Raw genomic sequence first — 19256 nt, 5'->3', positions numbered from 1 at the left:
TGAACATATTTAATCAGTCCGTGCCGTTTCGGTGGTCGCGGCTGTCGACTCGCAATCGAAAGGTCGCGGGGTCACATCCCACTCGGAGGTCGACTCGGCCCGTCATCATCATCGCCATCACCACCATCCCTTTGTGGTGGATAGATAAGTACCACTTTGTATGAGAAGAAAACAGTGGGCATCCTATGGGCAGGGACCGGTCCTTTCAATGGGAATATTGAATTTCTGGAAGTGGGGAGATTTAAGAATCCCGACACCTTGTCTCCTTCCTGCTAGTCTGTTAACGGGTAAAGGCGCAGCCCTGAAACTGCTTACTCACACCACTGTTGCCGGTAGTGCCTCTACTGTAGAAGGCTCCAGAGAGGGTAAATTAGGGGGTATTTTGGCCCCCTCTTCCATGCTGCCCGGACGTTTTTGAAAGAGGTGGGGGTACTCGCACTTTATCCTACCGCACACGACCTGTCGATCGATTAACTGTGGTGAAACCCATTTACACCGCTGGGTGGACAGAGGTGGGGCAGATGAGATGAAGCAGTCGGTGTCTGGTTGACCGCGAGCACTCGACCACGGGTGGAGGAATCGATGGGCGACATTCATGGGAACGGTAACCGTGGTAGTAGCCATAGAAGAGTGACAAGGGGGTGACTGGCTGCCGGCAAGCGGCGATCGAGTGACTATTTCGAGCGTTGGATTTTCAGTCCACGCTGAGGCTTTAGGTTGAATTCTTAGGGACGGCGGTCAAACGGGTAAATAAAATCCGTTTCTTATTCTTATTATAAGTGGGAATGTCCTTCGTTAGAGGGCACCTGACCAAGGGCGCCGCATTGTCCCGAGATAACGGCGCTCGTCAGGGACGCGTGGCCTGTTAAATAATTAATAAACCCACTGTCAATGCATTCCAATAACCCGGACAATGCAGAGGTGCATGCCTGGGTGTTTTGGTTTGGCCTGCACTCTCTTGTTGGCATCAGATTTGGAGGAGGAGGGGGGGGAGCAGAAAGAAAAATCGATGCTAAGTGGAGCCACAGACGCTGCAATTTTGTTTTACGTCTGCTGTTTTAAAGCGCGCGCTGCCTGCTGTGTGACGTACAGTTCGTACGCCTTGGATCGTTAACGAAAAATAACGTCGAATGCAAAACTCATGCGGCAAGGAAGCGTGGAGATATGCACGGTTTGGAGCTACGTCGAGAGATGCCAAAGAGTGACGCGCGGATAAGAGAATTTGCGGCAGGGTAATGACGTCATCCAAACTTGAGTGATGCTTGTGGGTTCGGGCAGGACACGTCACGCCTAGAGGGGCTGATGGACGACTGGTCAAGATTGATAATGATAATTAATTATTGATGGAGTTACAGCCTAGGCGTGGAACGTTGTACCAAGGAGATGGAGCAATGAAATCAGCTCGCACGTAGGTGCTGGATGGACTTTAACATTCGCAGCACCATGCTAGGTGGGCGTCAACTTAGGGATGCCTACATCCAGCGGCAGGTTGACTCATGATGATGATGACTCGTCTGTATATTCGAGGGGTGTTTCTCTGAGGTACTCGAGTCATAATTACACGGTGTCAAGTCAAACCACCCCCGCTCGGACGAGCATGGACGGCGCTCATCCCCCGTTGGTGAAGCTGAAACCGCGGCGGTGGAAATTCCACGTTCCTGTGGTTGCGGCCAGTCGCGTATACTTGCGCGTAAGACAACCGCATGGGTGCGAATACAGTTTAGTCGTGTTTTCTTGCTGTTTGAAGTGGGTAATGAGTGAAAGGGAATGATGTAATATTTGCTGTTCTCCCTGTGTGTGTGTGTGGCCTTTCACGAGGACAATGTAAAGATAGGGGCAGGTTAAGTGTGCAAGCGAGCTCTGCCGGTGTGGTGTGTTTGAGTTGCTCGTTAGCAGCGGATGGGCGGAATGTGCGATGCACTCTTGCTCAGTTTTAACAGATTCCACTGCTGCTCCACAAGGCTTTGTGTGATTGTACAAAGGTCCATATAGGTCAGTGCTTATCTCGAATTGGAGTGAATGGAAGAATGAACTGCTGCAAATTATTTTTAACATCGGGGGTGAAAGGAAGGTGAGGGAGGTGAGATAGAAGGGGACGGGGGAGGGTGGTGACGGGAGATAAGGTCAGGTGAGGGGATGTCGGGGAGTGAGGTGGGGGAAGGTGTGATGAGAGGGGGGGGGTGAGAATGAGTGGAGGGGAAGTGAGGTGAGGTGAGTGAAGGTTGTAGGTGAGCGTGGTAAAAGAATAAGAGGGGTGAGCGAAGGTAAGTGGAGATGGGGGGGGAATGAGGGAGTATGAGACAAGGTAAGTGACAATGGATTCGCTGAGGGTGAGTCCAGATGTGCTGGGAAGGTTGGTGAGCTTCAGGGGTAGGTGAGTGAAGACGAGAGTGGAGGTGAGGGAACGCATAGCAAAGTGAGAGAAGACGTGGAGGTGAGGTTAGGTGAGCTGTACTCTGGTATGTTGCATGGCGACTGGTTCGGGTTAAACTTTGGTCCTGCTGCCGGCACGTGTGCATGCGTGCGTGCTCAATAACAACGGTATGAGGCTGCTAGACTTCCGTGCAGCCCATGAGCTTGTTATCACCAACACGCTGTTCCAGCATCAGCAAATCCAGACATCGTAATAACAGTGAACTCATGGATCCGTGCCTGGTTCCAGCAGAAAACAACTGCTGGACCATATGGTGACAGGAGAGTGACGTTGACACCAGGACCTGCCATGGATGCTGATCTACCCACTGATCTTTGGCTTGTCATCTGTAAGAAGCGTCCTTCATACTTCCACTGAAGTGGTGGCGGCGTTCCGCTTTCCACAATTGCTTGGTCCCAGCTAGCTGATGAAGGCTGCACGAAAAAAGTTTCATCACTTGCAGCTGGGGTTGGCATCATCCCCGAAGGGAAATAGGTGTGGTTCAGCACTGTGGCTCATATGGCTGCAACATTAGTTACACAGTCCAGACCTCCTCACAGATCCTGGCCGACGGAGGGGGCTTGAGATAAAGCGGCAGGCCCACTCGCGCCGTCGACAGCACCCCTTGTTGAAACATGAGGAGGTTCACCGCACCCTTCCATCGGAGATTCAGAAAGACAATACAATTGTATTAAAACAAAAAACAATCACGACGTTTCGATCACAACGCAAGCGATCTTCATCAGGTGTCAACAACAAATCACGGAGGTAAATACAACAAAAAGATGAGAGAAGAGAATTCAACAAACCTGAAAAAACATTATGTGAAGCACATCCAGTCAGGCCAACAACACAGTTAGACACTTCCTGGCGGACCACGAATTTCAGAAGTGTTAAATTTAGTGGACCAGGAAGTGTCTAACTGTGTTGTTGGCCTGACTGGATGTGCTTCACAATGTTTTTTCAGGTTTGTTGAATTCTCGTCTCTCATCTTTTTGTTGTATTTACCTCCGTGATTTGTTCTTGACACCTGATGAAGATCGCTTGCGTTGTGATCGAAACGTGATTGTTTTTTGTTTTAATATAATTTTATTGTATTTCTACATACGTGACTTTACTGAAAAAACCAATGAGTAATTTTATGCAGTCACGAAAGCTTTAATACTTTATTATTCAGAAAGCCGTACGGTGCTGCAAGGATCAGTGGTAGTCACGGGTTACTGAGGAAATGGAAACTGTCTCAGTAGCTCATGCTCACAAGTCGCTCTTTAAGAAAAAAATGTAACCTGCAGCACCACTCTTATCGCCTTCCTTCAGGGAACAAACAGTGATCCGACCTCCGACCCCCACGCACAGGTTTCCAGGTTTTGCTGATCATTTTTGGGAGGGTTTGGGGGGAGGGGAAACCCCTCAACTCAAATGACATGGGGCAAGGTTGGGGGTGACCTGCTGGAGCTGCCGTGCCTCACATTTTGGAGGAAGTATCCACTCCCTGTGAGTGGTTGTCTGGCGTGTCATCTGTTGAGGAAGCGCAACCCAGAGGTTGAAACTAGGTTAAAGCTCCAGATGGAGATGACCTCTCAAGTGAACTGCTGATGGAGGTTGCCGTTTGTGTGCAGACTGACATCATTGCAGCCCACCTGGTCCACAGGATGGGTTGCGCAGGTTTGTAAGAATGCCCTGGCGGTCCCCGTTATACATATAGTTGTGGTGATCTGTGCCCAACGCCTGACACTGTACGCTGTATGTAACGCTGGGTAGGCAACGTGGATTTTCATGCAATAAAAATATATGTTTTTCATGAAAGGCTTATTAAAATTGTAACTAATTATTATTTAGTCACAAGAATAATACATTTTATCCAAAAATCTACCAGCGCCGCTTTTGATAAAAGCCAAGTGCGCCCCCCCGTTTCGGATTTTATCTTTTCATTTTGCACGCCATTACAGAATACTAATAATAAATAATCTATTCAGTTAATATGTGTGTGACAATACTTTTTTGGACGTTGAAATGAAGAAGCGGAACCACTTTTTAATGTAAACTCGGTGCAGTTTCACTTTTACGACTTTTGCTCGCAATTAGAGTGACAATTTGTGAAGATTAGTGTGAACACTGACCTCTCCCCTTACAATCAATAACAAATCGTAACTCTTTTTCAAATTCACATCAATTAATAATGCAGGAAGTTATAGTAACAGGTCAAATTCATTCTGGTAAAAGCGACCTACTGCTTACATTTTATGCGAAGATTTAAAAATTAGCGAACAACGATCCTGTCCTAGTTTATAAATAGTAAAAAAAAAATTATTCACGTCAATACAGAGACTCCAGTAAGTCGATGCTTATAATAATAATAAAAGCATTCCTACAGCAATTGCACATTTGCAACAAACATAAGTCGAGAAGCAAGTGTTTCTTTTTTATTCACTTTGTCTCAGGTGAGGAAAACAATTAAGTTAAGAATTTTGATTGAAAAATTTCGTTAACTTTCTTCTTGATAGATAACTCAAACAGCTCTCACGACGCTACGATCAAGGTGGATTACATAGAGACAATTTCGATGAAATAAATTCGATGCAGTCTTAATTTTTTTTGTCTTTTTCATTACATTTCACTTTTATGTACCCCAACAGGCTACACGGAAGATATTAATCTTTTTACATGCACACGTGTGCTTGCGTTCGCGTATTTGTGCGTGTGCGGGTTTCTCCTCGGCACTGATAAGCACCTGCGCCTGGTCCGTGCCTTCCTTCCACCCTCCGCCGCCTTGATGCAACCCGGACACTTTTCCTGTAACTCTGGAAATGCCTGTTCCTGTTTAGTTATTTTTCTTGTTTTTTTTTCATCGTTCAACAAACGTTCAAAAGTGATTGTGATGGGAGTGGCTTGGTGACTCCCGACTCAAAGGTTGGGCATGGCGTGGCATCACATTTCTCCATTTAATGGGAAACCTGCTCATTGCCATGGCAGGGGTCAGTCCACTTATAGGGTAGCCAGCTTCTGCCAGAGTGATGCTGATTTTATTGGCACTGCATGAATGATGGTGGTGATAGTTGTAACACTGGTTTGTGATGATGATGATGATGATGGTAGTAGTGGTGGTGGTGGTGGTGATGTAGCTCGCATGCCCAGCCACCGCATGCCGAAACAGCTTTTGTTCGGCCGGATCGAGGGGGCTGAACGGGCGCGGCACGGGCTAGAGAAGAGATGGAGTGATGTGGTACAGGAGGACGTGGAGCTGAGTGGACTTGCCGATGACTGGTACCAGCGGTGTCAAGATCGGCCTCTGTGGAGAAGGCTCGTGAAGGACGCTTCTGGGCAGTTGGAGGCAGTCGCCCTCCAACAACAACGGAGGGCGGAGGAGCGACGCTCAAACAACGAGCGGAGCGCCGGGTGGCTAAAGCACAGCAAGTTGGCACAGTAGGGGTACAGGTGGTGCATCAGCCAGTCATCTCAGTCATCTTAGTCGACCCGTGGCACTTGGGTCTGCCCCGTGACCTCCTGCCAGCGGGCGTTCGACACTTCACGTGGCCTCAAGGTGCACATGGCCTGGCACAAGCGTCATGGTGACGTCACCGCCACTTCGTGGCAAATGGCGGTTGTTGGTGGTGGTGATTGTGGTATTCGTGTATGATTTTGTCAGCGAGCGGGTTTGGAACTCTGGTAGCCGGGTTCGTAGTGGAGTGCAATAACCACTACGCTACCACTCCCCCACATACTTTGACATACACACCGACTCAAAACAAAGACGAAAGATCCCCCGTATTGCCTTTACAGAGGGTTGGGGAAAGTGCTATAGTGATCACCCTATGAAGGCTGGAACAGCACACATGAAACCTAGCCGCCTTTGTTTTTCCAGTGCTGATGTTTACAAACCGCACCAGGTACTCATTTGAGGCTGAGTCGACCTAGGGGAGGCCCAGGACCGGTTCAAATTATCGTCACTGGTGTTGGCCGTGAGCGGAAATCGAACCCGGATCGCTGGGTTCATAGCGCAGCGCGCTAACCGCTACACTACCGCTGCCCTACTGGTCACACACACACACTATGACACGCACTGCTGAAGTGCATTCTCACCGCGTCACCGTCTCTTGGTAAAACGTACGCATTTTAACGTAATTTACCCGAAAGTCGTTTGGAGTAATGTGATGGTTAGGAATTCCCCCCGCCCCCATCTCGCGATAAATAAAAATTGACCACACTGAGTCGTAAAATTCTGGGGCAGCAATAGCAGCAGCGGAGGCGGCGGTCGCGGCTCTGTGTGTGACGCCGATGGGAGAGGAGATGAAAGGTCGTGTTTACTCGGCGCCTGGCGCGGGAGCCAGCGGAGTTCACGTGGTAGTTACTGCCGGGGGGTGGACGCGGCAACTATTATTCACCATGGCCAGTGTCACCATGGGCGGTGTCCACCGTGAGCAAGGTCCAACACTAGCATTGTCCACCATGAGCCACTTTGAGTAGTGTCCATCATAGGCAGTGTCCACCATGGATGGTGTGGACCAAGGATGGTATCCACCATGTGCAGTGTCCACCATGGGTAGTGTCCACCATGAGCAGTTTCACCATGGGTAGTGTCCACCATGAGCAGTATTCACCATGGGTAGTGTCCACCATGAGTAGTATCCACCATGGGTAGTGTCCACCATGAGTAGTATCCACCATGGGTAGTGTCCACCATGAGTAGTATCCACCATGGGTAGTGTCCACCATGGGCAGTATTCACCATGAGTAGTGTCCACCATGGATGTTGTGGACCTAGGGCGGTGTCCACCATGAGTAGTGTCTACCATCGCAGGCAGAACGCTTAGCTTAGCGACTTTTATACTCGTGAAATCCTGTTACTTTTCATTCTGTAGTTTCATCTGATTTATAAAAATGTTTATTACTGGGTTAGATGATGCAGCTATCGTCAATATTTTATTAACTTTAACCCGCTACCAACTCGACAAAAAACAATAAAATCAAGTTGTCGGCAAACCAGTTACATTGGAGAGCAAGCAAAACTTGTATAATTTTGGATAACTTTTCGCTGGAGATTACAGCTAGCATCACCAGATGTGAGCAAAAGTTCATCTCTCACCTGTTTCATTTGACGTAGAAAAAAATACCCCAAAATGTGTATTTTCCAGGAAACCTACTCCCACATACTTGCAGTGGCATTTTACGTTGAAAAAGCTGTAATGGTGATCATGCGATCTTACATACTTGTGATCGAGAGATACAAATTATTCAAGAAAGCGATTGTTACAATTTGCCAGCCAGGCTGGTATCTTGGGCATATTTTTCGGCCAATTGCTCAAGGATCCTTTAACTTCTATATGTCAGCGGTGACCACGCATAGTGCAGACTGGAATGTCATTATTATTTTGCCTGTTCATCCAGGAAAGCCTCACAGTTTCATTACTTGTTCAGGGAAGGTCCTGCCAAGTATTCGAAGTAGGTTGCGATGGTTCCAATTTGTAAATCGAAATCGAGTAATTTGCAGATAAAAAATTTGCATTAAAAAATGTTTGGACCAAATTGTATTCATCATCATCATCGGCCAACCTCTCTCTGCTGCCACATGAAAGCCTCGCCAGACCGCTTCCGCCATAGCTCCCAGTGCGCGTGACACAACGATGCATCCCAGCTCACACGTGAGCGAGCCGATTTTGCCGCTCCGTCTCCACGGTGGACGTGCCCTCTCTCCCAGGTGACTTCCCACCGCCGGCAGCCGCCGCCCCACTGTTTGGTTCCCTCTTTAGTGCGAGCCGCCGCCGCCGTCCCGTTTAGCGACGTGTCCTCTGGTCCAGTCCACCAACTTCACTTCTCCTCGCCAGCAATACGACGTCCTCAAGTGGAAGCGTTTGTTTCATGGTCCCTGTGTTCCTCTTTCTGTTGCTCGGTGCGACTCCCAAGCGTGCGTGCGCCCGCGCTTCTTTGCACGCTTTTCGGCTTGAGTTCCATGTTCCCCCCCGCTCCATCATTGTTTTTGTTTCATGATCCATTGGGCTCACAGCAGAGGTAATGTGTACCGATTAAAAAAGGTCTTCTTTTGCACCATTCCTACGTTTTCATTATTAAACTCGGGGTTTTTTTCCCAAAAGATAAGCACGTTGTAATTTTTTTGTGGTGCGTCCCATCCCGCCTATTCGAGTTGTTACATTTTTAAGTGCGCGAGTAATGGGGGGGGGGTGATGATGGGGGTGTGGGAGTTGTAAAGGGAGAGTTTCACTTTAACATTTAAAAAATTAATGACCTAAAAGTGTACCGTAAAAATCTCATCGGGCGCTCCAGCGTTTGGGTCAAGCAGCGGTGGTGGCTGCGTTGGTGGCTCATGACGAGGAGGGTGGCAAGCTCATGATGGCCGTGTCGGAGAGGAGAAACGGAACCGTTGTCGCGGGGTTCCTGAGCCATGAGCCAAAGACGCAGCTGCTGTGTGTGTCGTGGGTGTGCGTGTACCCCACAACGTGCTTTTGTGTGGCTAAGAGACACCCCCACAGCACGTTAAGGTGAAGTATGGTCATATAACCCTCCCCCCCCCCCCCCCCCGATACGGTTTTCAGAAAATTAGATCATACTCGTAAATAAACCAGCAGCACTGATCAGAGCACTCAACCCACATTGGGGGAAGGTCGAAAGTTTAATTCCCAGTTGGGTGTCGATTCGGCAAATATTTTATCACAGTCGATAAAATATTTGCCGCTTTGTGGAAGGTCCCACTCGTGATTGTTCTGTGCATAGGCTGCCCCCCTCCCCCCATCCTCCTTCCCCACGCCATAGTAATGTAGAATTTCCACGTGCCTCAGCGGTCAATTACATGTGGGGAGGGCGTCCTTTGTATTCAGTATGGCTGTGAGCATTTGGCACTCTTGAGTAGTCTCAAGGTGTACCTAGCCTGGAACGAGTGCTGTGGTGACATCACCTCCACTTAGTGGCCAGTGTTAGTAATTGCTGTTTGTGAGTGTGCGAGTGTGTGCGTGTTGGCACAGTAGGGGGCACAGGTGGTGCGTCGGCCAGTCATCTCAGTCAGTCGACCCATGGCACCTGTCTGTCCTGTGACCTCCTGCCAGCGGGCGTTCGACACTTCATGTGGCCTTAACGTGCACATACCCTGGCACAAGGGCCGTGGTGACGTCACCGCCACTTAGTGGCAAATGGCGGTTGTTATATGTGTGTGTGTGCCCTTGCACACATATAAAATATTCAACAGTAGCAAGCAAAAAGCTGGTGTTGAGTTTTTCTGACTTGTCAGAAGGCACTTAATTTTAAACATCCGAGAGATGAGAAATTATGTAATACTGCAACTGTAGCGTCAACAAAATAAACAGACAGTACACCTTCACACGTCCGTCTGTCTACGTAACAGCAATACAAATATGTCTTCCTTCTGGGAGCGCTTCATTTTAAGCAGCAGAGCTTCAAGGCAAGCAATACTCTGTACCGGTTTTGACACACAGTGTCTCATCAGCAGGGCTTGTCATTTGAATCGGTGCTGGGTGAACTGCCAATGTTGCAGACGAGGACCGTCTGGCTCACACGTGGGGGTCTCAGTTGTGGGGGTCCCAGTTGTGGGGGGTCCTAGTTGTGGGGGGTTCCAGTTGTGGGGGTCCCAGTTGTGGGGGGTCCTAGTTGTGGGGGGTTCCAGTTGTGGGGGTCCCAGTTGTGGCGTTGGCATCGTTTGCGCTTTGATGGCTTGGAACATTCGACTCGGTCATCGTTAGCATTGAACACCATCGCACACCATCGCCACACTGTTGCCACACCGTTGCCACACCGTCGAACACCATCGGCATCTCCACCTCGCTGCCGCGCTTGAGGTCCCGGCAAACCGTGGGAAATCTTGGGGTACAGTCCAAAGCATTTTGGAAACACTGCTTCTCCCGAGTTAGCTCTGGACGCATCTCAAGAATGTTTCAGACTTCTTAAGAGAAGCCTGGCCGAGTTGGCTGACGTCAAAAGCTTTTTTTATTCGTGATAACGTTTTTTTTTGGTTGACTTCGCATGAATGTAGAAGTGTCGTACACCCACCTCCATCCGATGCAGCCAATCGGTAAGGTCTGTGACGTGAGTGGAACGTTCCTATTAGTTACCATTCCCACCTCCCGGTGTGTTGGAGAACCAAACCCTCAACATTTACAATTTGATTGCTGTGACGTTGCGCTGGTGATTAAAGAGCTTTCTTTTTTTATTCGTGATAACGTTTTTAATTGTGATAACGTTTTTGTCGTCAACGTCCAGCAAGCGTAAAGTTACTGTTAGCAAGGTAATGACGTTCATCAAGGCAGTGTCGGAACCGCTTGATCTGTCACAAAGAAGATCCAGTTGCCCAAAACATCAGCCTGTTAGTGGCGAAATACGTTCCCCATTAACTTAATAATTTTCTGAACTTGATGACACTCGTGTAATGACATTTAAACGTCATTTTAACTTGATGACATGAACTTAATGACCTTTGTCATTAACTTATCCATCATTAACTCTGCTTTAGAACGGTAAAGTACGTAATAGGCTGATGTTTCAGGCAATGGCCCTTCTTCAGGGGGAGTACCAGAGGGCGGGTAGTACTGATAGTTGGAGATCGCACGTCACACTTGACATGCTTGTAGAGAGCTGACACCAACAGTTTTGCCTCGAGTCGTTTTTACAAAAGTTAGTCTGCTAATCAATATCTGAAACTGATTTGTCAATTTGGTCCAGATGTCCCAGTACAGTGTCTACATTCTAAAAATAGAGCCTCAACACATGGAAGTCATTCTCTCTTTGCCCTCCTCTGTGCCCTGAAGAAGGGGCATCACCTGAAACGTCGGACTATTCAACAGGCTTTCTCCTGTAATGATGTGGGTGATGAGGAGAGCTATACCGTTGCACCACGGCAGCAACAAGATTGTCTACTTGAAAATAATTTTCTTTAATGGACGTAAATATAAATGTGTCGTTCAACCCGCCACCACCCGACACATTGTGGATTTGCTGTCCAACACACAACCGGTGCGCTGTACTAGTAACGAATTGGTATGATGTTCTGTTCACGGGACACACCTTACTAATTGGCTGTGGCGGGCTTAACAACCCATTTATATTCACGCGCTCTAACCCAAAAAACCTGTGGGTTATGGATGATATTGGTCATGAAAGCCAACAACGTTTTATAATTATCTTGATTAAGTTTTTCCACCGACGCAGTTCACACTGCTACAATGAACACATGGCCCGGTGTTACAGCTCGGCGTGTGTCCTTCCGTACAGAGCTCTCGTTGAGATATCACGCAGGCTTGGGCCGTTCTTCCATTCACACAACAGGGGTGGGAAGAACAAATTATGGGTGGGGGGGGGGGGAAGTGGTTGACACATCGCAGTGCAAAAAAGCAGCGCGAGCGGAAACAAAAAAAGAGTTTTAAAAGTGCATCGGAGGATACCCAAATTCTCCGCGACTGTTCGCGGCAAAGAAGGGGTTAACGTTTTGTGAGGTTACGCCGAAGCGGAAGTGCGTGAATTAGCGAGAGCGTGCCAGGCTTATAGTGCGCACGCACACGCGAGACGCTCGCAGATCCTGCCAGCTCCCCCCGCCTGCCTGCCGTCCCTGTGCGTGCGGTTTAAAACCCCCGTTTCAACCGAGCAACACGGGGCCTTATCGACGGGCCCCGATATCAATAATCCCAGGCTCCTCCGCTTTCAAAAAGTCTGGCCGTTTGTTGGCGTGTCCGCGGCCCGCGGGTGACTTTAAAAAAAATTATTACAAATTTTTTTCGTCTTTTTTTTTTTTGGGGCGACGTTGATATCGTTTGGTTGGGCAGCGCGGGAGGCTGCCCGGCTGCGCGCGACCGGTGTATTAATCCAGGATGTCACAGCTGTTAAGATCGGCGGTGCAAAAAAGCATGGTGAGTACCGAGGCGGAGGACGCGGTTTTACTTGCCTCGTGGCGTTGTGGTCGCGCCGACTCACGGTTTGATTATTTTTAAATGCTCCTCGTGGGCTGTGCCGGTTAAGTCAAAAGTTTAGCCTCTCAAAAACGAGGCTTCGAGCGGTGTGATTGTGTCTCGTCGGGCCATGTAAAGTCCACGTTGCCGTGAAGGGGGGGGGGCGTGATAGATTAGGACGATGGCTGTTGATTGCGCGCTAAGTAGTTGTATTCTATTTTATCGACCGTGGAGTGATGATGATGATGGTGGTAGTCGCACTCGTAATCGATTGTGAGTGAAGTGTTCTGACAAGAGGCTCTGTCAGTTGGAGTGTCGGCTTGGTTTGTTTGTAATCCCTGTGTTTGGGATGTAACGACGACTGCCATTCCAACGTCGCTTGTGCGACTCGATGGTGGACTGACGTTATAGGTTATATTAAAAGGTCAGATGTGCGAACATTTACAGGCAATGACAGTCACGGCATGCGCAGGTAACTGTCTGTTCCGTGTGTGGGCAGTTTATCGGTCGGGGTGGATGTGTGACGGTCGGATTTGTGATCCATTGTATGAAGTTAGCAAACTTAAAAGCAATGGGTTCGCTACGAACTTGTTGTTTGGTTTTTATCGTAATATTGGTTATCGGTTGTTTCTTCGTCAGTCCACTGCTGGATGAAGGCCTAGCCCATGCCGTGTCGTCAGTCTGGACACTTGTTTGAGCATACTTCACCACGCTGGCCAGTTGCAGGTCGCCGAAGGCAGGGGGTGCTGGGTGGTTTGGGCTCGCGACCCGTTCGGGTTTCTCTCGTCACTGAACGGAGGCTGTGGCCCGGATTTGGCTCGCGGGTTCACAGCGCGCGGCGTGCTGACCGCTCGTGCACCGTCTCTCGACGCCACGCGCTGTGAGGCAGGATGAGCCCCAACGGATTCCCGGCCGTGGCTGAACCTCGGGGCTGATCCCTGTCTGGACCGGGTCTGCGCCCGCTCTTCATCAGACCGCACTCACCGGTATGGTGAAGTATGGCCAAACAAACTCCCATGATAGGCATGGCGTGGGGAGGCCTTCATGCAGCAGTAATTTGACAAAGGAATGTGAGGTTTTTACTTGTTAATGTAGTTATTTAATTATTAAGGAAAGCATCGATTTTTCTGATGTTGATGTTTCTGATGTTGATGTTTGCCGGTTTGATATTGATATACTCAATTACCTCCCTACTCACCTTAATACCTACTCACGCACCCAACTACCTCCCGACCTATGTACACACCTAACTGCATACCTACTCACACACGCATCCACTCTTCTACCTCCCTCCCCACTTACCTAACTGCATACCTTAATTATCCACCCACCTGCATTCCTACTCACCCACCCAACTACCTCCCTACCCAAACACATAACTGCATACCTAATCACCCACCAAATTATCTATCCACCACTTACCTAAATACGTGCTTACCCACTTAATGTCTTACCTACCTGTATATATACTCATCAACCTGACACCTACGTACATACTTAATCAACTACCTACCAACCTACCTGCATACCAACTCACCCACCCAACCACGAGCCTAAATAGGCCTGCTCATTTATCTGCATACCTAATCGCCAACACACCCAACTACCTTACCCACCTCCTCACAAACCAACCCGTCCACCCCGGCCACTCTACCTGCTACCCAGAGGCCTCTGCAGTGTCCAAATCAATGAGCTGCTGCGGTAGTCCTCGCCGCGCGTTGACCGACCGCCGGGCCATCATAGCAGTGGCTCGGCTCGTTTAATGTTTGATGGGCGTAGTAGTAACGCTGCCCGGGCCATCCCTGCCGCGGCCCCGAGGTTTGGGGGGGCAGTAGTTAAAGCAGATAAGTAGCTGCTGTGCACCGCGGCAATCGGCGGGGAAACGCTGATTTGTGTACAGTAGAGGGCTCGGCGGATACAGAGGTTTAGAAATCCGTGGGGGCATTGGCGTGCGCGTGAGCATTTGCGTCGTGGAAGCGATGGTGTGTCGCAACACATTGGTGGTCGCATGGATTAGTTTGTTTGGCTTTGTTTGCGCGTGTGTGTGCGTGTGGCTTCGTGCGTGTTAAAATGTGTCAGTGCATTCGGAGAACGGTAGTGCAGCGGGTTAGCATGCTGCGCTACGAACCGAGTTCGATCTCGCTCGTGGTCAACACTCGTGACGATTATCTGAACTGGTTCTGGGCCTCCCCTAGGTCAAATGAGTACATGGTGCGGTGTGTGAACATCTGCACTGGCTAGACAAAGGTGGTCGGGCAGTTCCGGTCTTCATAGGTGTTCGCTAACAGCAGTATGGAGGGTGTCTTGTCTTGTGCGTGTTAATGTCTGATATTGCATATTAAGGCTTACAGATCCTTGAAATATCAGGACACAGTCCCATCAGTGGGCTCTTCGGACAGGCGAGGCGGCTTCGTTGGCTGGGTCACGTAGCCCGCATGCCCAGCCACCACATGCCCAAGCAGCTTTTGTTTGGCCGCATAGAGGGGGCTAAATAGACTCGGCACGGGCAGTAGAGGAAATGGGATAATGTAGTACAGGAGCATTTTGAACTAACTAGAATTTACTGGTACCCAATTGTAGAAGACACCACTTGGCAGTTTGAGGCAGTCACCCTCCAGCAACAACAGAATGCAGAGGAGCGACGCTTACAACAAGGAGTTGAGTGTTGGGTGGATGAAACAAGCTGGCCCAGGTGGTGCATCTGCCAGTCATCTTCGTCTGTTGGCAGGTAACAACTGGGTCTGTTCTGTGACAAACTGCCAGTGAGACTTTGACACGTCATGTGGTCAGCAAAGTGCACTTAGGCTGGCATGAGCGTCGTGATGATGCCACGATCATGAGTGTGTGTATGGGTTATTTTTTACGAGTACGTATGCTTGTACAGTGAGGGAAAAAAGTATTTGATCCCCTGCTGATTTTGTACGTTTGCCCACTGACAAAGAAATTATCAGTTTATAATTTTAATGGTAGATTTATTTGAACAGTGAGAGACAGAATAACAACAAAAAAATCCAGAAAAACGCATGTCAAAAATGTTATAAATTGATTTGCATTTTAATGAGGAAAATAAGTATTTGACCCCTCTGCAAAACATGACTTAAGTTAGTACTTGGTGGCAAAACCCTTGTTGGCAATCACAGAGATCAGACGTTTCTTGTAGTTAGCCACCAGGTTTGCACACATCTCAGGAGGATTTTGTCCCACTCCTCTTTGCAGATCTTCTCCAAGTCATTAAGGTTTCGAGGCTGACGTTTGGCAACTCGAACCTTCAGCTCCCTCCACAAATTTTCTATGGGAATAAGGTCTGGAGACTGGCTAGGCCACTCCAGGACCTTAATGTGCTTCTTCTTGAGGTACTCCTTTGTTGCCTTGGCCGTGTGTTTTGGGTCATTGTCATGCTGGAATACCCATCTACGACCCATTTTCAATTCCCTGGCTGAGGGAAGGAGGTTCTCACCCAAGATTTGACGGTACATGGCCCCGTCCATCGTCCATTTGATGCGGTGAAGTTGTCCTGTCCCCTTAGCAGAAAAAACACCCCCAAAGCATGTTTCCACCTCCATGTTTGACGGTGTGGGATGGTGTTCTTGGGGTCATAGGCAGCATTCCTCCTCCTCCAAACACGGTGAGTTGAGTTGATGCCAAAGAGCTCCATTTTGGTCTCATCTGACCACAACACTATCACGCAGTTGTCCTCTGAATCATTCAGATGTTCATTGTCAAACTTCAGACGGGCATGTATATGTGCTTTCTTGAGCAGGGGGACCTTGCGGGCGCTGCAGGATTTCAGTCCTTCACGGCATAGTGTGTTACCAATTGTTTTCCTGGTGACTATGGTCCCAGCTGCCTTGAGATCATTGACAAGGTCCTCCCGTGTAGTTCTGGGCTGATTCCTCACCGTTCTCATCATCATTGCAACTCCACGAGGTGAGATCTTGCATGAAGCCCTAGGCCGAGGGAGATTGACAGTTCTTTTGTGTTTCTTCCATTTGCGAATAATCGCACCAACTGTTGTGACCTTCTCACCAAGCTGCTTGGCAATGGTCTTGTAGCCCATTCCAGCCTTTTGTAGGTCTACAATCTTGTCCCTGACATCCTTGGAGAGCTCTTTGGTCTTGGCCATGGTGGAGAGTTTGGAATGTGATTGATTGATTGCTTCTGTGGACAGGTGTCTTTTATACAGGTAACAAGCTGAGATTAGGAGCACTCCCTTAAAGAGTGCTCCTAATCTCCTGTATAAAAGACACCTGGGAGCCAGAAATCTTTTTGATTGAGAGGGGGTCAAATACTTATTTCCCTCATTAAAATGCAAATCCATTTATAACATTTTTGACATGCGTTTTTCTGGATTTTTTTGTTGTTATTCTGTCTCTCACTGTGCAAATAAACCTACCATTAAAATTATAGACTGATCATTTGTTTGTCAGTGCGAAAACGTACAAAATCAGCAGGGGATCAAATACTTTTTTCCCTCACTGTATGTGTGGTTGTTTTTTTGCGCTTTTGCATGTGAATGTACATGGATATTGCATGTGTGTGAGATTACTGGGAGTCAGTGTGTGGAAGAGTATCTGTCGGGATTGAGTACCTGGTGCGGTGTGTGGCAAATACCGCCACTAGGGAGGTAAAGATGGCCGGTGTGGTTCTGGCCAACCCACGCCCTCGTGTGCCGTGCCGACCTTCATAGGTGCTCGCTAACAGCACTTGCCCCAACAGTCTGTTAAGGCTATCGAGATAAGTTTTGTCTCTGTGTTGGGATTGGTGGCATAGTGGTTAGTCGCACTGCGCTGGAAACCGGCCACAACAAACATTAGCAATGGATTATATCTGAACCAGTTTTGGGCCCCCCTAGGTTGACTCAGCCATAAATAAGTAACTGGTGGAGTGTGTCAACATCATGATCACACCACCTCTTCGTGCACCGCAACAATCTTAATAGGTGCTCTCTAACAGGACCTTCCAGAACAGTCGATGTCGGCTACACAGGGGATCTTTGTCTTTGTATATGGGTGATCTACAAATTGCCCTGACATCCATACGAGCCTTAGCTTGCACTCATCTCTCCTGTCAATCCTGACTCGGTGATGAGAACTCCACATTACTTGGATATGGGCAGCCGAGCGAATAACTGTTGTTGACCACCCACAAAGTGGAAATTATTTTTATCTACCCCTAGGTGATAATCATTGTTGTGGTCGTGGTAATCAAGATGATGGTGCTAATGATGGTGATGATGGTGGCTGTGGTGGACTGCGGTGGTGTTAGAGGTAACCATGAATATGGGTGCAGATGGTGACGCTTTATAGTGGTGATTACGATGAGAGTGTTAATAACAATGGTGATTGTGCTGCTGGTGATAATTATTGTGACAGCGCTGCCTTTGATGATGATCACAGTGTTTACTCAATATGACGATGGTGCTGTTGATGATGGTGGTGGTGGCGGCAATGATGATGGTGGTGGTGACGCAGCTTACTCTCGTGACGATGGTGATGTTCTGAATCTACCCACGTGTGCACGAGCACAATTACTCTTGCACTCAAGTAACGATGCTTAGAATTCAGCCGCCGCACGCGCGCGCGCTAAAAATAGACTCTCTGAGTGGCCGTCTTGCTGCTGCTGTTCCGGGACAGAATGGGCTCCCCCCCCTCCACTTCTAACCCCGTGCATCCCCACGCTTCCTAATGTGCCGCCAATTTGCCCTGAAAAGCGTGCAGGTGTCTCGGCTGTGTAGTTGGTCATCGTGTCAAAGAAGCCCTTCCCAATGCAATCAGTACCGGCACGGTTGCCCCCTCCTTTAGGTTGGCTCAGCCTTGAATGAGTGCCTGGAATGAATTTAGAATTTCAGCACTGGGGAGACCAGGTAAGGCCCCGCTGAGCTATGTAGCTCTTTTTTGGAAGTGAGGTGACGAGGGAGAGGCTGCATCAGGGCCTTGACTTTGCTGCTATTGTACGGAGGAGGATGAGCGGAGTACGTTTTCACGGCGGGAGAGGGGAGGGGTTCAGAGTGGCCGGGGGGGGGAACCACACAGGAGTCACGTGACTTACTGAAGTCTTCAGCTGGTTTAGGTAAAGATTTTTTTCTACAAATAGTACACTTTTTATGTGTTTATGCACATACACATGTATGTACTGCTCTATGTACACACATGCATGTGCACATTTATGGGTGTACCTTACCCATCACAACTGCATTCATATATATTGTATTAAGCTATGAACTATGTGTATACATATGCATTATAAAGGAAAGCCTTTCTTTTTAATGCGTACGATAAAGCTTTTATTGAAAAGCAATTTAACCGATTTAATACGCTTAATGGATTTGATTGAACGGTACTAGAATTGCTCTCAGCAAATATATCATTAACCTAATTACAGCGTTGTCTACCGCGGTATAGACTGCAAAGCTTTACCGCCACCATCATTATTATTATCATCATGGGGCCGTGATCTATCCACTGCTGTACCCGAAACGTCTCCTGTTATACTGACCAGGAAAGAGTTTGTCCTTTTCATAACGACTGTTGTACAATAAATGCCTTGTGCATACAGTACTGTGTATGACAGAAAAAACGAAGATCCCCCGTATAGCCTTAACAGGCTGTTGGGGCAAGTGCCGTTAGCGAGCACCTATGAAGGCCGGAACGGTACACGAGGGGGTGGGTGGCCATCACCACGCCCGACCGCCTTAGTCTCCGCAGTGGCAAGGTTTTTATCCATCACACCAGGTACTCATCCCAACCCCCACGGCCCACACGGCTTAGCGTGGTGCTCATCCAGCAGTGGAATGACAAAAGGGCTGTAACATAGACAAGACAAAGGTTCCCCGTCTATCCTCGACAGACTTGAGGCAAGTGCTATTAGCGAGATCCTATGAAGGCCGGCACGGCAGACGAGGGCGGGGAGGTGGTCAGCGTCACGTCTGGCCGCCTTTGTCT

General features: G+C 48.6%; 1 protein-coding gene across 4 annotated transcripts in view; it reads left to right on the top strand.

The window, feature by feature from the left end:
* Positions 1–19256, top strand: part of LOC116953403 (ribosomal protein S6 kinase alpha-3) — a 70844-nt gene that overhangs the window by 18349 nt on the left and 33239 nt on the right. The window contains exon 1 of one of the 4 annotated variants that reach the window (XM_032973578.2): positions 11750–12276. The exons of the other annotated variants lie outside the window; for them this stretch is intronic. Coding sequence (XP_032829469.1) covers positions 12238–12276 — 39 coding nt within the window. The 5' untranslated portion in view covers positions 11750–12237. Of the gene's footprint in view, positions 1–11749; positions 12277–19256 lie in introns of those variants that run through there. 4 annotated transcript variants of the gene reach the window in all.

The sequence above is a fragment of the Petromyzon marinus genome, chromosome 51 (genome assembly GCF_048934315.1).
Source record: "Petromyzon marinus isolate PM22_M1 ecotype Great Lakes invasive population chromosome 51, UKy_Petmar_22M1.pri1.0, whole genome shotgun sequence".
In the NCBI taxonomy this organism is placed as follows: domain Eukaryota; kingdom Metazoa; phylum Chordata; class Hyperoartia; order Petromyzontiformes; family Petromyzontidae; genus Petromyzon; species Petromyzon marinus.
Note: the sequence above shows the minus strand (reverse complement) of the source record. Positions and strands in the feature narration are given on the sequence as shown.